Consider the following 19,038-nt stretch of genomic DNA (forward strand, 5'->3'; position numbering starts at 1 on the left):
AGCTCTACTACAGACGACCTTTAAAACAGGAAACATATGACAGAGTGACACAAAATGATAATTTCTCCCAATTCATGTCCTTTCAGCTTTTGGCCGACAACATCGAGGCAAAAGTTTGTTCAGATTATTTGTAACTAAAACAAAGTCTGAGCAAATTTAAATACCAGCAGTATATATATATATATATATATATATATATATATATATATATATATATACATATGTATGTATATGTATGGTTATATTTAAAGCAGTGCTAGGGTTACTGAATATGAAATAAATAGATTAATTTATCATTAAAATGTCGAGAATTAAGTTGAAAGTTTGAGAATAAAAGTTGTGAAATTTAGAGAATAAAGTTGAAATACTTTGAGTAAGTTTATTTTAGCTGCTGTAATTATTTATGAGGAACTTGTTGTATATGTTGCTATGAGGTACAGAAAAATGTCTCTTGACTAGAATATTTGGTTAATCTTTTTCGTCCCTTGTTTGATGGCTGATGTTGTTGTTTTTTTATATATATATATTTTTTTTTCATGTCAAAGCTTTTAAAGATAAAGCTCAATTCATTATAATCCAAAAAAAAAATTAATAAAATGCAAAAATGGTGAAACTGCTGGTACTGAAGCTGATACAGTTTCAGTTTGACCTTTTTAAACCTTGCAGAAAACCATATTAAAATTGAAAAACCATCCATTTCCCTCCTCAACATGACCTGTTCTGTTCTGTCGGCAGAACCAGCCAGCAGTTGACCTCGTGGGCCCAGAGGCAGAAGCTCAGGCCCAAGAAGAGTAAGGCAGGTCAAGCTTCACCCCAAATTCCTGAGTACCAGGAGCAGCCTCGCAGCCCCAGAGACCCCAAACCAACCCAGCTGGAGAGCACCGACTCCCAGGACGAGGTACCACTCGCAGAGTAGTGCCGAAACAGTGCCGAAGGCTTTATTTGTTTTTCTTTTCGGCACATTTGCATGTTGTAGTTTTCCTGATGGCATTCCTGCTGCTGAGTCTAATCCACTCATCTCTATTGGGTTTCAGTATCGACCCGCCGGGCCGCCGTCCAGCTCGTTTTCCCTGAGGAGGAGTGACAGCCTGATGTCTGAGGCATCAGGTAACAACTCATTGACTCAGACAAAACACAGAATATGGCTGTTTTTATTAAAGATGAAGCACCTCCGCAGTAACTTTAGCTGACAGTAAGATCGTTACTATGAGAGAACAGAAAAAGATCCCCAAGTCCTGAGTGACAAGGAATGTTTACAGTTGGGAGTGAAGAAGGGGGTCAAGAGGTGCATTGAATTCACACCACCAGACAAAAAGAGAGCCTTGGGAAGAAGGACGCAGGATAGAAATAATTTTATCTGGGTAATCTTGTTGTCTTGAGGCCAAAATTGTTACTTAAACTAGAAATGTGTTCATTTTCAGGACAGTAACGGCACCAGTGAGGGTGGACATCAGCCGTGTTTAGTGGCAAATGATAAACACGCTTTACTTCTTACGATGATCCTGTTGATTGTGTTTTTTTTTTTTAGTGTTTTAGAGTGTCCTTCAGTACCAGCCATAGACAGTATGATGAATATATCATTTCAAACTGCTACACGAATGATTTCATGACGGAAAGTCTTCTGTTTGTCTGCATTAGGCCTCACTTATTGGCGTCTGAATGAATGTGAACTGTACCGCCCCCTACCGGACAGCGTGGACAGCGGCGCTTACCTCCTGCTGCAAGAGGCGTCCATGAGTCTTGTGAGTATTGCAGCACACTTGTCAGTGGTCTGCCTTATTTCTGGGGGTTGTCACGATCCAAAAAATTTAAATCTCGATACCTTTACCAAGGAAAATATTCAATACATGATGTCATTTCGGTGGAGTTGATAATCATGTTGTTGTCGTCTCACGTTTAAAGTTTGTGGCTAAATTGGTGAATTAGTCTTTCCCATAAATGCTGGGCCGCAGCAGAAGTTGTTCATGAAACACTCGGCGCTCTTTTGCCTCATAAACTGCACAACAGCTTCATTGTCAACTTCATGAAGCTGCTTATCGGTCACCCTCATTGTTAAGAATTTCCACCAGGTGCATGATGGGAAATAATCTCAGAAAAATATAGACCCTGTAAAATCTCGAGTCTTTGCCAAACCTTTTAGTCAGGGACTTAAAGCTCAGTGACGTGGTCTTTAGAGGTGAACGGGTGTCGGGGGTTAATCTTGTGTTTGTGGGAAGCATCACTGAGACAGGACACGCACGCACGAACACACAGATTCTGGTGTTTCATAATAAATATGATGACGATTTAAAAAATGAAATATATACATCTCTGGTCTAAAACTGGTCAAAAATGCGACATTTGAAGCCCTCAGAACAATAAAAACCATGTTAAGTTTCGTTTATGCTGTATGACTGAATATCTATTTAGATGATACATTTTAGTTTAGTTTAGAATAGTTTTTTTGATAACCCTACTCGGATCTGGTGATTATTCCACAGCATGTTGCTGACACATTTGTATTTGAGTCTGTTGGATGGTCATGTTTCGCCGTCTCTCACAGACTCCGCCTCAGGAGCCTCGGCTGTCTCTCAGAGAGATCTATCAGAACAAGCAGCAAAGGGATTGTAAACAAACCGACTGGGAAGGCTCTGTCACTTCCAGCCCGTTGTCGCCACAGGTAGGTCACGTGACTCGTCTATCAGAAATCATTTTGCACTTATGTGTTAGCAGACATTCAGCCGAGCTTCTTAACTGTGCGCTTCAGATGCTGACGTTGGACCCGGCAGCTACTACGAGGCAGTCAGATCGCACCTCTGGCTTCACATCGCCGTCCCGCTTCAGCAGCCCCTCGTTCGCCGCTCAGCCCCACCTCTACCCCAGAGTGGGGACCCCCGTAACCCCAGACAGCATGGCGGAGAGCAGTCCCAACCCCGGAGATACAGACTGCATCTCTGATAGCTCCAGTGTTTCCGCTGGCGGACCTTCCCCCGCCGGGGTGCAAACTTTACGGGGGAACGTGTCCCAAACAGTCCTGTCTACCTCCAGGGATAAGACCCAGCAGCCTCCACAGCAGCGCAGAGCCAGCGCCCCGTTAGCCAGTGAAGAGGAGGGCAGTCACACCCACACCAGCACCCTGAAGCCCTGTTCAGCCTCTGGTGTTTCTCTGCGGCCTGCAGTCGGTCCACACGTGGAGAGGGCTTCATCCCTAGAGGATCCTGTTGTCCTTTCTCTGTGAGTCCAGCACATAAGAGTTGAAATATCAAATTATTGTCAGACGTTTGTCCGACTGAACTCATACTCAATTCGGACTGTGGTCAAATTACTCCTTATTACCAGTTTGTTTCTGAAAAACAAACACTTTTAACCTTTAGGAGCATTTAGGGACATTTTCTGCCAGTCAGGTTTTACTTTTCAAATTTAAATTTTATCCTACATTTATCTTAACATCAACTAAGGCATTCCTTTATGTTGATATTTCATTTGGACTACTAGCTTTTACATTTGTCCACCAGATGGTGCTGATGTTTTACCATTCAACGCATACAGCAAATATCACAGTTGCATGTAAAATCAATGTTGCTGCCAACCATTGACCTACATCACGGCCAAATGAAAATAAGAATCAAACGCAGCTGCAGCGGCGCGCGTTGATGATGTCACCCCAGTAGACGCGTGTCTAGAAAGCCTCCGATAGCCCCCAATAACAACAACACAGCAGCTATGAGCTAACAGGACGCCAACTTTCACCAAACTGTTATCATGAGTAGATGAACGTATTTTATGCCAGAAATAAGGTCCAGGTTTAAAAAAAAACAAAAACGAACTTCCACTTTAAAAAAAAAATAATTTTTTGGGGCTTTTTATGCCTTTAATGGACAGGACAGTTGGAGAGAGACAGGAAGCAGGGGGCAGAGAGAGAGGGAAGATATGCAGCAAAGGGCCATCCGGTGCGTTACTCGAACCGGGGCCAGCTGCAGCGAGGACTGTAGCCTCTGTACATGGGGCGCCTGCTTAACCCACTACGCCACCGACCGCCCCACGAACTTCCACTTTAACGTAGAAAAAAATATTACTATATAGTGTTTTTAGAGCAGTTTTCGGGAAGCTGACACTTTCTGTCATTATTTAAGGACCTCTTAAGGGTGAAACTTGTTTTTCAGTGACAGAATGGAGTATGTGGACCTCAAGTAAGCTTCCACTTGTGTACCAAGAATAAGTAGACAGAGTACAGAATACACATGTGAATATGAAGTTAGAATTGAGGGATTTGATTAAAGGATTTAAGCCACACATGCTCAGAGGCCCATTAGTCCGAATCCAAACTTTGTCCCTGTCTGTAGTTAAATCGACCAAACCTTTTTCTTTTATTCCTTTCACAAAGTTAAATGACTTTGCACATGTGTACATTTCATTTATCTTTTCTTTTCTCCAGGCTGAGGCAGAACCTGAGAGAGAAGCACTCCCGACATGTGGCCGATCTGAAAGCGTATTACGAGTCTGAGATCCAGATCCTGCGAGACAAACTCAAACTCAGAGATCTGCCCCAGGATTTAGAGAAGAGCAATCAAACACTAACAGAAAGGTTAGCCTTAACTTCCTCAATGTATTTATTATGGTATCCTCGTGTTTATTGAATAACACTAAAAAGAAGGCCAAAAGTTGTGCTACTACTAACATTTTTTCACATTTCACTGTCTTTCTCAGTCAAACTGTTGTTAAATTTGGTTTAAAAAAAAAAAAAAAAGGTAAGAGAGCCTTGATTATTGTTTCCAGTGTTCAGAATAACCCTCAACGATTATTTCCTTTCAGTAATTGTTGCATTAGCAACAATGAAATGTGAGGCAACGGCACCACTTTAGGAAAAAATATGGAGCATGAATGAAAAATGTGAAGTCTTGATTAAAATATTTTGTTATTTTGACATGAAAGGGAGAAAAACTCAAGTTTTGGGGGGTTTTAGAGTCAAAATCCTGGATCTTAAAGACGCAAATGTAATCAGAGAAGACTAAACATTGTCTTGTTATGGGGTTATGCTTCTGTTGGATTCATTTTTATTTATTTTTGTTGTTTGTTTTTTGTTTTATCTGCAGGTGTAAACACCTAGAAAGAGCTCTAGCTGACGCCACCAGCCATATACAAGAACTAGAGGCAACAAACAGCTCGCTGGAGAAAAAACTGGTATCCTCAAATGATTTTTACACTATTTGGTAATAGTCTGCATAAAGTAAACAATGTGTTATATTAGTTTGTATACAACCTCAGATGAACAACACTGAGACAAACTAAATCCAGCCTCACTGCTTCCACAGGAGTTAACAGGGTTAGTAGCAGCCAGGTGTGAGCACCTCTATAAAAGCAGAAGTTTAGTCACTTTTCTGTTCTGGAGCATTCAGGTGTGTGTTAACAAGCTGCCAAGGAGGAAAGACATCAGCAACGGTCTTAGAGAAGCAGTTGTTGCTGCCCATCAATCTGGGAAGGTTAATAAGGCCATTTCCAAACTATTTGGAGTCCATCATTCTACAGAGAGAAAGATTATTCACAAGTGGAAAACATTCAGGACAGCTGTCAATCTTCCCAGGAGTGGACGTCCCAGCAAGTTCACCCCAAGGTCAAAAACCCAAAGAGCTCCATCTCAGACTCTACAGGCCTCAGTTAGCATGTTAGATGTTAAAGTTCATGACAGCAAAATCTGAAAAACAAGTATGGCTTGTTTGGAAGGGTTGCAGGAGAAAGCCTCTTCTCTCTAAAAAGAACATGGCAGCACAGCTTAGGTTTGTAAAGCTGCATCTGAACAAACCACAAGACTTCTGGAACAACGTCCTTTGGACAGACCAGACCAAAGTGGAGATGTTTGGTCATAATGCACAGCAGCACGTTTGGAGAAAACCAAACACAGCATATCAGCACAAAAACCTCACACCAACTGTCAAGCACGGTGGTGGAGGGCTGATGATCTGGGCTTGTTCTGCAGCCACAGGACCTGGACACCTTGCAGTCAGTGAGCCCACCATGAACTCCTCTGTGTACCAAAGTATTCTAGAGTCAAATGTGGGGCCATCTGTCAGACAGCTAAAGCTGGGCTGAAACTGGGTCATCAACAGGACAATGATCCCAAACACAGCAGCAGATCTACAACAGAATGTCTGAAAAAGAGAAGAATCAAGGTGCTGCAATGGTCCAGTCAAAGTCCAGACCTCAACCTGACTGAGATGCTGTGGTGGGACCTTCAGAGAGCTGTGCATAAACCAATGCTGCAAACCTCAATGAGCCGAAGCAACGTTGGAAAGAAGAGTGAGACAAAGTTCCTCTACAACCATGTAAGAGGCTGATAACGTCATACAGAAAACCATTACTTATTGCTGCTAAAGGAGGTTCTACAAGCTGTTGGATCAGGGGGTTCACTTAGTTTTTCACACACTGCTTCTGGATTTTGTCACAGTTTTTGTTAAATAAATAAATTGTTCTTAAAGTCACTTTTTTTTTTAAACATGTTTATTAGATAACAGCATGTACTTTAATTCGTATGAAACTTGTCGTTGTTAGGCAGAATGGCCGGAGCGCTATGCTGTAGCGGGCGCCACTGTGAAGTCCTTGCAGCAGCGACTGGAAGAAAGCAAACGCTCGGGTAAAGAAAAAGATGCCCTGGCGGCACTTTTGAAGACCCGCGTACGGCAGCTGGAGGAGGCGGCGCAGAAAGCCTGCAGGGAGGCGGACGAGAAGGAGGCGAGGAGGGACCGAGAGTACAAGATGCTGCAGGATGTGAGTCTGAGGGAGTAAAGATTTCATAAGAAATCATCTCTAACCTTTGTGTCTTTATTCAGTTTTTTGCTGAATCATTTTACTGAATTAAAAAGCTTTGTTGTAAAATACGTTTTATGTGCGTTTCCCTACAATGATTCAGCCGTTTTTAATTTAACTTGACATTCATTTGACAGTTTTAGAGCATTTTAGTAAGCAACAATCAGATTAATCTGATTAAAAACTGATTAGAAACAAGATTTTTATCTGATTATTTCCCATCATGCACCTGGTGGAAATTCTTAACAACAGTGAGCTCGACCGATAAGCAGCTTTTAGCCACAGCTGCATTCTTACGATCAGATGAATAATGTTGGTAACCCAGCCAGCTGCTCCTCCTTTTGTTCGCTCCAATTGAACCGTACGTCCTTTAGCCTCATCACCGTGGTAACCCTCAGCCACAGCTTCCCCTGCTTCCTGTTTGGAAGTGACAACGGCGCACGTATTGGTTGAAAAGTCATATGATGATATTAAACATGTTTGATTTCGTTATAACCCCAAGATGTGAGAAAGACTGCCTTAAAACAGCCCGCGCTGAGTTTTATGACCAACTGACTCAGAGATCTGGAGAGAAACTCTCGTGAGAAAACTGTCTACTTTGGAATCGATTGAAAAATGGTGTCTTGCACGGCCGGCTTTAGTTAGATGTCGGTCCGAGTTGCTAAAAGTACCTTTTTCCCCCCGAACGCTCTGTTTTAGGTGTCACTGATCATCCTCTCCTTTTTTCATCCATATCACTAAGTTTGTTTTTCACAAAGAGTGGGAGGAAGTTGATTTAGTGGATTTTTCTCTGTTCGCGGTGATGCTGGCTCATAATTCTCTTTGGTTTTGTTTCCTCAGCTGCTCGGAGAATACGACCTCCTGATGAAGGAGCACGAGGCAGTGAAGGTACAGACTCACTGGAATGCTCTTTCAATATTTTCTTTGATTAAATATTTAGTTTTTTTATACCTTGATGCCCTTTTTTTGGCGTTAAACTCTGCAGAACAACCTGCTGTCAGCAGAGAACAAGCTGGTCGATGCCAACGATCACATGTCTGAGCTGAAGAGGTGAGAGTATCAGCTGTGTTTTTTGGTACATTCTCTGCATTCTGCTTTGCTTGTTTCAGGTCCATTGTGTTAGATATCAGAGGAGCTGTGTGACACCGTTTATTCGGCTCTGTGATACTGACCTGGTGTTGGTTTTTCGGAGGTTTTTCATGAATCTGTTTGTTCGTGTCGTGGAGCTTAAACGTTGACAGATTTCTGTTCTTTTAGTTGTCCTGCCAGCTTCTCTATGTGTTCATTTAGCATTTTTCTTGTCAATATGTTGATATTGTTTGGACAATTATTTGGTGAGATCAACTTTACTTATAAGACCTTTCTAAATGAAGCCATTTGTCACTCAATTTAGGGCTGAAACGATTTATCGAGAAACTGGATTACAAAAAAATCCTCGATGCAAATTATTTGCCGTCGTTTAATTCTCACGAACATGTTCTGCTCAGTGTTTCACACGGACAGTTATTACTGTCGCCCAAGTTTGTCAAAGCTTGATTTGATGGAGGAAACAGGGGAAAAAGATGAAAAATGTATGTATGTAAAAATGTGTAAAAACGAATTAGCATCTCAGCAGAAAGCAGCCAGTTCAAATATCCACTGAGCGGAACAAACACAAGGGAATATTTCATGTGAGCATTTTAATGGAAATCAGTGTAAAAAAAAAAGTCATTAAATGGAGAAAACACGATATTTTAAATGTAAAATATTACATTCCAAGTATCAGAAGTAGGGATGTCGAAATTTAAAAAAAGTCTTGACCGACCACTGAGCCTCATTAGTCGATTAAAGTCGGTCACCGAAAATTCTATAAGTGCCATTTATGACATCTGTGTCCTGTCGCGCGTCTTTCTCTGCCGCGTGGAACAAGTTATGCCCCCATTTTAGACTGGTTAGGCTCCCACCACACAATCAATGTTAGTTCGTGCCCTTGGTATTATACATTTTCCCCAATCATTGACCACTAGTTCTAGGAGTACTTGTGGAGGAATAAGGGTTTTGGGTAGAAAAATAATTGCTGTGCCTGCGCAGACACGCACAGCCACACATTACGCGCAACGGCGCCCTTCCAGTCACTGTACTTTTTAAACACGAATCAAACGCGGCACCGAACTCGGGCTGTTAAAAGCCCCCGTTACAAAGTCACACACAGAGAACGGTGCATTTGGCGGTGTTACAGGAAAGTAGGTTAACCAATGACTTCGTTAAAAAAAAAAAATTACCGAATGCCAACAGCCTCTGTGGCGTAGCCTATGCTGCACAAAATCCTTTGCAATAAGTTCCTGTCGTCATGCCATTTAAGTACAGATGAATATATCACAACAAGTAGGCTAAGTTAGTCTTGTGTCTTTTGCCATTACAATGTTACAATTATCATTATGTTGTAGTCCACACGCAGCCACATTGGCTTTATTTAGGTTAATAGTGGCAATTTTTTTTTTTTTAACTGCGCAGACAGGACCCGTCATGTACGGCGTAGCCTAAAGGCTGAGTTATACTTCTTTTAACTGCCCTTGCGCTTTCTTCTTGCGCGTATGTTAATGGCTCGAGACGTTTATACTTCATTTTGCTTTGCCGGCGCTTGCGTGTGCTGCGTGGCGATTCACTGCCAGGAGAGTAGGTGGAGTAGCAGGTTTTTTCAATGACAAGCCTACTATGATGAAAGGAAATTCACCGCCAGGACCTCTTCGAGTGATTCATGCTTCTTCTTCTTGTAAATAGCCGGTATTTTGTCAGATTTTCAACACCTTGGGGGTCTAAACGACTACTTTCTCGCCTGAAAATGTTTCAAATGTTGCTAAAGTTATATATTTACAGAGTTTATAGCTTAAGGGAAATCAGCTTTTCAGGCCGGCTGATTTCGGCTCGGGCAGGAGTGAAGTGCACTGTGTGTAAACGCTCTGCATACTGTCTAATAGATGAGTATGTCGTTTTCAAGTGGTAGGCTTGCGTCTTTTCTTGCGTGAAGTTTAGAAAATTGAGGTGACACAAGCAAGCTCGCAATGGGGGGCTTGCAACCGCGCAAGGGCTTGCGTTTCTTCTTGCGTCTTGCTTTGCGTCTTGCGTTACCGACTATAAACCAGGCTTTAGTTGCAACCGGTGTAAGAGAGGACCTCTGAGGAGGGCGCTACGTGAGCTCTGCTGCGGTTGTTCTTCCATCGTGGGATGGCTCATGCTCACATAACGTTTCTAAAGATATAGTGATTTTTTTATTTTTTTATTTTTTATTTTTTAAAACCGACGGCAGAAAAATTCTAACTGGACGACGTTGATTTGGTCAACCATCGGTCATACGGTCATCGGTTAACATCCCTAATCAGAAGTTGTTTTTTGTCTCTTTGGGAGGATTCTTTACGTCCTTCATCTAAGAAAACTCTACAGATTCCTGATTATAGAAAGGACTGTTTTATGTACATGTTTTAAAAATGAATCTTAGAAAGGGTTGATGATCATTCATCAGTCCGCTCTTCTTCCTTCTGGCCAGTTTGCTCCTCTCTGCCGCTGCTCTCAGCTGCTTTTCCTGTTGGAGCTCCTGTTCAGACTCCTCGCAGAAGGCCTCTACGAGGTTGAACTGACTGAGGTTTTCATCCTCTGGAACTTCTCCAGTGACTCCATAAGAGCGTCTGCGATCTCCACAGCCTCCAGTTTTCCGGTCTCACTTTGGGCCCTCAGCTCTTTCTCCTTCTGGAGCTCCTTGTGGAGACTCTCCAGCTCCTGCTTTGCATCTTTGAGGTCAATGTTGAACTCGATGGCGAGCATCTGCATTTCAGCCTCGTGTTTCCTCTTCAACTCCTCCACTTGAACTCCGCTCACCTGCTGTTTGTTCACACCTCCAGCTTTCTTCAGCTCCTGCATTTCCAGGAGCAAAGCTTCTTTTTCCTTCCTCTCAGCTGAGATCAGGTCTTCGTAGTGGAGTTTAAGGTCGGTCTTCTCCAGCTGAACGGCCTCCATTTCCCTGTAAAGGGCCGTGATCTCCTGCTGATACAGGCTGCAGATGTCTGAGTGCAGATGTTTGGCTCTCAGTTTCTCCATCGTCTCTCCGTACGTCTTGAAAGTGGTTGCTAAAAACACTCGTGTCCTCACGGTTCTCTGCAGAGCTCTTACACGGTTCCAGAATGTGACGTCACAAAGGGCCATGGGACGGCTTCAGTGCTGCCGTGGCAACATGTCTCCTCCTCTGCTGGAGGTTCTGATGGGCCCCGCACCAAACCAGCTGGTTCCAGATCCGCCCGTCCACCGAACTCGGAAACCAAAGTTAAAACTGAAAAACTCACATTTTCCCTGGAAGTCGGGTCTGGGAATGTCGCCACACCCGAGCTGAGTGCGATCCAGACGGAAGCTGGAAAACATATAAAAAGCCACAGCAACATGTTCACTGATAGAAGTTGGACAGTACTGCGTGCCACTGATTTAATGAGACTCAAACATGCTCATAAACGGTCGCAGCATTGTAAGCATGAGGCAGCCATGTTGGGTTTAGAGGTCGAGGCTCTGAGGTTCCTCTGACTTTCAGAGCCATAAATCCAACATAGAGGGGTTTCCCAGTAGATTTTTCCTCCTGGGAACTCAAATACGACCTAACGTGACCCTCCATCTGACTCCAGTTAGAAGGGCTAACGAGCTGAACCCTCAGCTGTGAAAGTAACGGAGCATCACCCTGATCACTAACTTTTAAGTAATTATCATGAACACTGAAGCTGGAATAAAGGAATCACATTTCTTTAGCATGAGTCTGTCTCAATTAAGAATAATCACAAATAGTCTCAAAGTGACAGAAGTCCTAATAAACAGTTTATTATGATTATTAACAGACAACTTACAAAATAACCAGTTTTAAAGTATCTTTAGGCACTTTGTAACCAGCAGCCTATCACAAAGACACATCATTTTTTCCCATTTCTTTAGTTTCATCTATGAAAAACCCCAAAGATAACACAGTTTGACAGACAGAAAATAGGATTTCTGCAGCAACAAGGTGATTCCCAAAGAGCTATTAGCTGAAAACTTGGCATATCTCAGCATGGTGTGCAGTGTGTCCTTCAAACATTTGAGGAAACTAGACAAGAAGAAGTGTCAGGCCTAAAAAACTATCTACAGCAGATGAACAGTATCTGAAAGTGATGTCCTTAAGAAAGAGGAAAACATCCAGCAAAGACCCGACACAGGACCTGAGAGATGCATCTGGACCTTCAGCTGATTCATCTGCTGTTCACTGAAGCCTCATCAGAAATGGTCTCCATGGAAGGGTGGCTGTCAAGAAGCCGTTCTTAAGGAAGGGAAACATGAAGAAAAGGCTGAGCTGTGCCAAATGACACAAGAAGTGGACTGAGAATCAGTGGCAGCAGGTCTTATGGAGGGATGAATCCTCCCCAGAGCCCGGACCTCAACATTATTGAAGCAGTGTGGGATCATCCTGACAGAGAACGGAACAAAAGGCAGCCGACATCCAAAGAAGAGCTTTGGGATGTCCTTCAAGAAGCCTGGAGAACTATTCCTGAATTCAAGGAATTTTATGATCATCGGGAACTTTTATAGAGACACAGAGAGCAAACCTCCATCAGTCATCAATGTAAGCTGTTTGCTGAGCTTTTTTGTGCTGCTATCCCTTCTTTTCATGTATGAATCTTAACCAAATCTGACTGAGTTAATTCGTCCTGTCTATCTCTTTATGAACCCCACAGAATCATCTCTAAGCTGGAGTCTCAGGTGAAGCAGCTGGAGCATGAGAACCAGGCCAGGGCCCGTTACTCTTCCCACAGTAACACGCAACCCTCTGGGGCTGGGTAAGCTCTGAAAACGTTATGTTTGGTGTCAGAGAAGACCTAAACTGGGAGTATAACTTCCTCCACAAGCAAAAACAAAAGCCATAAGAATCATTTCAAGGATTTTGAATTATGCAAATGTTCTGAAACTGTTGAATGCTTATCCTGAAATGCCTGCAGTCTTTACCACCATCCGGACCTGCTGCTGTCACCCAGTAAGAGCAAGACAGAGCCCGACGTCACCCGTAGGAAGTCGCCTTGTCCTCTGTCTGACCAGCTGAACGGCGGCAGGAGATCGCCGTTCCCGCAAACCAACCAATCGAGTGTCCACGTGAGGTCCCCGTACCCGTTAAAGGTTCAGTCGTCAGGAAGCGGGAGCTCTGTGGACGCCTCTTCAACTGGCGGGAGCTGGAGGTCGGTTTTAAAAATGTTTTCATGAATCCTTCATGATTTTCCATGATGATTGTAAATGAGTTACTGAGCTCCTGGTCTGCAGGTGTGCGTCCCCTCCGGAGTGCGAGCAGACTCTGCCTGAGACCAAACACCAGGAGCAGAGCGCCGGTCAGAGGGAGGCTGGTCGGAGGGATGGATCCAGCGCGCTGACGCCTATGATGAGGGCCTTGATAGAGCTGGAGGAGACCAAAGCCACAGAAAGCCGGGCCCCCTGTAAGCACCACAGAACTCTTACTCATTCACTGTTTCAACAGCTTTTTTTTTTTTATGTAAGCTGACAGCAGTTGCTGATATTGCACTCCTAGAGGCCGTTTCAGCTGCTGTAACCCATGTCTGTTTACAAACCAGTTGGGTATCTTCCGCTTATCCGTGGTCGGGTCGCAAAGGCAACATGTTCAGGAGGGAAACCCAGACATCCCTCTCCCCAGCAACACTCTCCAGCTCCTCCTGGGGGATCCCGAGGCGTTCCCAGGCCAGAAGGGATGTATAATCCCTCCAGTGAATTCTGGGTCTGCCCCGGGGTCTCCTCCCAGTTGGACGTGACCGGAAAACCTCTAAATGGTGAAGCTCCTCCTCTTATCTCTAAGGCAGAGCCCAGCCACCTTCTGAAGGAAACTCTTTTCAGCCACTTGTATCCATGACCTCATTCTTTCGGTCACTACCCAGATCTGGGACCAAAGGTGAGGGTTGGAACAAAGATGGAGCAGTAAATCTAAAGCTCCCTCCTCACTGTTGACGGAGCCTCAATCCGTCTGTCCACCTCTAACTCCAACTTGTCATCACTCGTGAACAAGATCCAAAGATTCACCCCCATCCTGGAAGGAGCACTCCACCCTTTTCTGTTTAGTTTAGGAAAAAAAAATTTAAAAAATGAATCCAAATGGCTCCTTTTTGGCGATTGTTTCTAAGCATTTTTACCTCCTCTTCAGTACCACTGAAGTTTATGCTAGTCAAGAGCTTCAAGCCTCAGCTGCATTCATACAAAATCTGGCAATGTGGCACCTTCATACAGAGTTGTGCTGAGGTCTGTTTTAGAAAGTAGGTGCTGTGACACAATCAGAGAATAATCTTTTGTTCTAATGATCAGTACAGAACGTAACGCTGGCGTAAATGAGCACATATTAACTCGGGATGGGGTTTAAAATCTATTTTTAGGTGCATCACGATGTGGACATGGACGATTCTGAATCGATTTACAACTGTCAGAGCTCAATTTTCTTAATGTTGCCTGATGAACTAACTTTGAGGAACGCGAAAGGCGGAACTTGGAAGTGCGTAAGCGCAGCGTCTTGATGCGTAACAGAGTCACGAGGAGATGGATGAGCGACTAATACCAACAGCACCCTCTGCACTAAAAAGCCAGTGTTTGGAAGCTGTTCGGCTTCCATGATTTTGAAGGTAAAGATGACTCGGACACGAGAAACCACATTAAACGTTTCCACCCGGAGGTGGAAGAAAAACAGCCTGTGGTACCCGTCATCGCCAAGTGATGCCAAAGTAACTCGGAAAAGGTGAAGCGAATTACAAAGTCCTCTCCAACTTTTTCGTTCCAACATCCCATCTCGAAGTTATTTCTCTGACATTGTTTGAAGTGCAAGTTTTTGATTTAAATGTGAATAGGGTTATTTTTCAATGCATTAAGCTTAAATGATTGATAAAAGCATGAACAAAACAATCCATTAGATGTGTTTGTTTCAATTGAAACGTAGGTTTTTGAGTCTAAACGCATTAAAACATCCTCCAACTGAGCTAGAACCTTGTTGGACTTTTACCTTACTGATTAATGTTCAGACTTCTGCTCCATTCCTTGTTTTTCCTGACATTGTCAACATGAGAAGACACAGCACCGCTTGATTTTGATGTCTGATTTGTTGTATAAGAGGCATTCGAGTAAACAAACTGAGATGGACAGTATGACTGAGGAATAGGCAGAACAATAACTTATGTTCGGATGGTTTAAAGCAACACTTGTTGAAATTAAATTTTTTTTTTTTTTTGCTCTTTGGCTCCCCCTACAGTTGTGAGATGTAACACCACGGTCATATGTCTGTTTCTCTGTCTGAGCCCTGTGCACGCACAGCCATACGCATGAATTTATTGTCATTTGAAAGAGGCCACAGAGAAACAAATGTATAACGGCCGTAAAATAAAGCAAAACTGTGTGATGCAGGGCTGGAAACCAAAGTCTGGGGCAGCTTCAGGTCCGGGAATGTGCTCCTCAAAGTCTCATTCGCAATTGATTTAGTTGTTTTACATCTTTTTTTGTCCTTCAGCATCTTAAGCAAGATGCATAGTTCACAGGCTGCTCCAACAACCTAATTTCTACCATCTTTGGTTCATTTCTGAGTTCCTCTGCCTGACGTTTGTGTCTGCAGGGATCGGCCATCAGAGGACCACCGTTGGGTTTGTGGAGCGGCGACTTAAAGATCCGATTCTGGAGCGAGTCGAGCTTCTTCAGGCGGACAGGGAGGCGATCAAACCCGGTGGAGTCGTGTCTGGAACTGACCGAGGAGGACCGAAGAGTCGTGGCGGAGCGGAGAGAGCTGTCGCTCTGCTGAGAGCTCAGAGGAGTCTGTCTCCAGAGGGCCACAGATCCTCCTCTCTGCCACCCCCAGCACACAGAAGCATACCCACAGCTACACCCAGTGAGTAGTCCTGGGGTTCGAATGGCCTTTAATGCTTAATAACCTTCCACACTGAGTTTTAAATGTGAAGGAAAGAAGCTTTGATGCTTCCTTTAAATCCCTCTATTAGAATTAAAGACACTGGAGCATCCATCATCAGAATAAAGGAGATGATTTCATCCCACAAAGCAGTGTTCAAAAATGTTCACACAGTCACACTAACTGGGCTTTATTTTGGTAAATATGAGGATCGCAGGGGGAGTTATAGTTGAATAGTCTTTAGCAGTGCTCAAGAATTAAGTTTCCAATCTTTCCCACTTAGGGTAAGAAGAAGCTTTTAGGAAAAGACATACGAGATGATTCTTTGGACTGATCATACCTCTAGTTTTTTAAAATTCCATCTGAATACAACTTATGTTGCTTTTGACATAAAAGGCTTATCAAGGTGACTTGTCTTTGAGGTTATTACTCTATCTATCTAGGGCACATACAGTATGTGTCTGATTGTATCCTCTTTTTTCCTCTTTCAACAATGAAACAAAGTACTACTATTGTTAGTAATTATGTGCTTTTTTATGCTTTTTAAATTCACTTATTTGCAAAAGAAAAGAAACAAAACAGTACTGTACATGAAGAAGATGCAACATATTAGCTGCAACTAGCTACGACTTAAATACAAAAGAGTGGAATACATGCTAAATTGTCAAGTGTTAAATTGTTTAGAGGAAAAACTGCTTTACTGTATATGACATTATTGAAACATTTATCATAAGACGTTGGGACACTGTAAAATGTAGATAAAAACAAATATGTAATATTTTAATCACAGTAGAACACAGAAAACATGTCAGATATTGAAAGTATTTTATTATTTCATTAAAAAATATCCGCTCATCCTGAATTTGATGGCAGCAACACGTCTCAAAAGAGTTGGGACAGGTCCATGTTTCCCGCTGTGTGCATCCCCTCTTCTTTTAACAACATCTGTAAACATCTGGCAACTGAGGAGACCAGCTGCTGGACCTTAGGGAGAGGAATGTTGTCCCATTCATGTCTGATGGATGATTCTAGCTGCTCAGATGGCTTCTTATGTGGGCAACCTGCATTTGTGCTCACAGACAATGATTTCCTGGACAGAATCAGCTCTGTTTTTAAAGCAGAACTGCCTGAGGGCCCGAAGATCACAGACGATGTCTCTGAATCTTTTCATGAACCTTTGTCTTTCTTTACTCTGCCTCTCTAAGGTGCTCTTTTCATACCCAACCACGTTACTGACATTACTAACCTAATTAGCAGTAACATGTTCCTCTGGCTGTTTCTCCACTTACTTTTCCAGCCTTTTGTTGCCCCCGTCCCAACTTTTATGAGACAGTGTCGCTGCCATTAAATTCAGTATCGGCTGAAATTTTTCATGAAACAGTAAAAAATGTCCCACTTTGAACATTTGATGTGTTGTCTAGGTTCTACTCTTGATAAAATAGTGGTTTATGAGATACACAAATCATTACATTCTGTGTTTATTTACATTTGACATATATCTCCCACACAGGTAAACTGAGCCCTTCTAAAATAAGACGAGGGGCCCAATGAGGTCGTTTTTGATGAGCATTGCTTCAGCTTTGATCCATGATGTGCTTCTTTCTTCCATCCAGCAAAGAGAGAAACGTTACTCAAGCCGCTGTCTGCCAAGTCCAGCCCGAAACGCTGCCCCTCTGAGAACTACTCCACTGCTTTTGGTCACCTGATGCCAAGACAGGAACACCTGCTGCAAAGGTGAGAAAAGTCCCACTTGTATCATAAAGAGAGACGAGATAAAGCTCCGTCCAGGCAGGGACTTCACAGCCAGGGCTTATTTACATGTTTAAATATCAGGCGGTGTGATTATGTCAGATGTTTTATAGATCTCAGGAGCTTGATCCCTTGATGTGAACGTTGTGCAGTTTGGTTGGAGATTGAAAAACAAACTTACGTTTTAGTGGAGCTGGTTTATCTAAACTGGTTTGAATGTTTCCCCATCAGTGTGGCCGTAAAAGTCTCTGGTCTTCAAGCTGAGTTTACACTCTCCACCTCTGTTGTGGGGGCTCTACAATTAAAGGTGACGAGCAAAGAAAACGAGCCTGAAAACAAGACTGTTCAAGATAAGGGCTCAAAATGGAGCAAAGACGAGACACACTGTGCTTAAAGCCAACAGCCTGTGTCAAACATCTCAATAAGGCCTCAGAAAATTGGGTCAAACTGTTAAAGAAAGGGCTTAAAAGCTCGTATATGACACCTTTAAACAAAACAATGGGCCTCATGCAAGAAAATTTTCGTATTTTTATTCTAAATTTTTCTTACTTTTTTCGTAAGAAGGTCTCGTACGAACACGCCACGTCAGATTCAACAAGCGCTCTTAACTTTGGAAAAAGTGTGTAAATGATGAATCACACCTGTGCGTATCTAAGTTCACGTGCACGAGGATAGTAGATTTGCATACTCCACGCCAAAATGATACCATATAAGGCTGTGCTTCCTCGCTCCTGTGCCAGGAAGTGTTGAGTCATGAAAACGGCATCAAGGTGCAAAAAGAACAACTTTACGGGCTCTGAGACTGAAGTTGTGCTTTCAGAGATCCACAAAGGAAAATCTGTCATTTTTAGCAGTGTCAGCAGTGGAATTACGGGACCTGCTAAAGTGAAGAAATGGGAAGCAATTACGAGTGCTGTTAATACCATGTCACTGAAATAAAAAAATAAATGGTTTGATATGTAAATGGCTTAAAAAAAACGTCTCGCCCTGGGCAGGCGATCGATGACTGCAACTAAAGCCGTGCAATCAGTTGTTACCTCATCATGATGGCACTTTGATGGGGCGGTCCATGAGGGGGTCTTCTGGCACCACACCTTCTGGTCTGCCTGGGCTGGTTCAGGTTGTAGGAGACCGTTCATGGCAATATTGTGCAAATCTGGCATGCCTTCTCTGGGCTATAGAGCAGTTTGCCCCCCGCTGTATCGAGACACACCCACCTGACCTTCAGCTCAGTGCGCTCCACGACGGCACGGGTGCTTTGATGCGTATGTGTCTCGTGCTCCAATTATGATTGGCAGTCCAGCCACGGCATGAGAGTCCCTCTTAATTTGTACTTGTTGGACAGCGGTGTATGGGAATTTTATGTACCATGGGTGATAAACAGATAAAGAGTTTTGATGACCAAGGGGAGCGCAGGACTCACAGAGGACTGGGACACCCCCGATCTGTCTCCAATCTCCCTCTGAAAGGTTCCAGTGGCCAAAAATCCAAGGGTGGTGAGGACCTGGATGTGTGGTGGAATTGGGTTTGATCGGCGTGTTTTTCTCTGGAGTTGTGGCTCTAACAAACATCATATTTGTAGCAGCACAGTC

General features: G+C 43.3%; 1 protein-coding gene across 3 annotated transcripts in view; it reads left to right on the forward strand.

Moving 5' to 3' along the window:
- The window catches only part of mphosph9 (M-phase phosphoprotein 9), a 33,562-nt gene that overhangs the window by 4,520 nt on the left and 10,004 nt on the right, over positions 1-19,038 (forward strand). For all 3 annotated transcript variants that reach the window (XM_075455530.1, XM_075455531.1, XM_075455532.1), the window contains 15 exons: positions 736-898; positions 1,035-1,107; positions 1,639-1,742; positions 2,543-2,659; positions 2,747-3,213; positions 4,415-4,564; positions 5,073-5,160; positions 6,526-6,741; positions 7,621-7,668; positions 7,766-7,830; positions 12,501-12,602; positions 12,762-12,995; positions 13,078-13,247; positions 15,410-15,679; positions 17,311-17,431. In XM_075455530.1, coding sequence (XP_075311645.1) covers positions 736-898; positions 1,035-1,107; positions 1,639-1,742; positions 2,543-2,659; positions 2,747-3,213; positions 4,415-4,564; positions 5,073-5,160; positions 6,526-6,741; positions 7,621-7,668; positions 7,766-7,830; positions 12,501-12,602; positions 12,762-12,995; positions 13,078-13,247; positions 15,410-15,679; positions 17,311-17,431 — 2,388 coding nt within the window. The remainder of the gene's footprint in view (positions 1-735; positions 899-1,034; positions 1,108-1,638; positions 1,743-2,542; positions 2,660-2,746; positions 3,214-4,414; positions 4,565-5,072; positions 5,161-6,525; positions 6,742-7,620; positions 7,669-7,765; positions 7,831-12,500; positions 12,603-12,761; positions 12,996-13,077; positions 13,248-15,409; positions 15,680-17,310; positions 17,432-19,038) is intronic.

This window comes from Odontesthes bonariensis, chromosome 22, assembly GCF_027942865.1.
Source record: "Odontesthes bonariensis isolate fOdoBon6 chromosome 22, fOdoBon6.hap1, whole genome shotgun sequence".
In the NCBI taxonomy this organism is placed as follows: Eukaryota; Metazoa; Chordata; class Actinopteri; order Atheriniformes; family Atherinopsidae; genus Odontesthes; species Odontesthes bonariensis.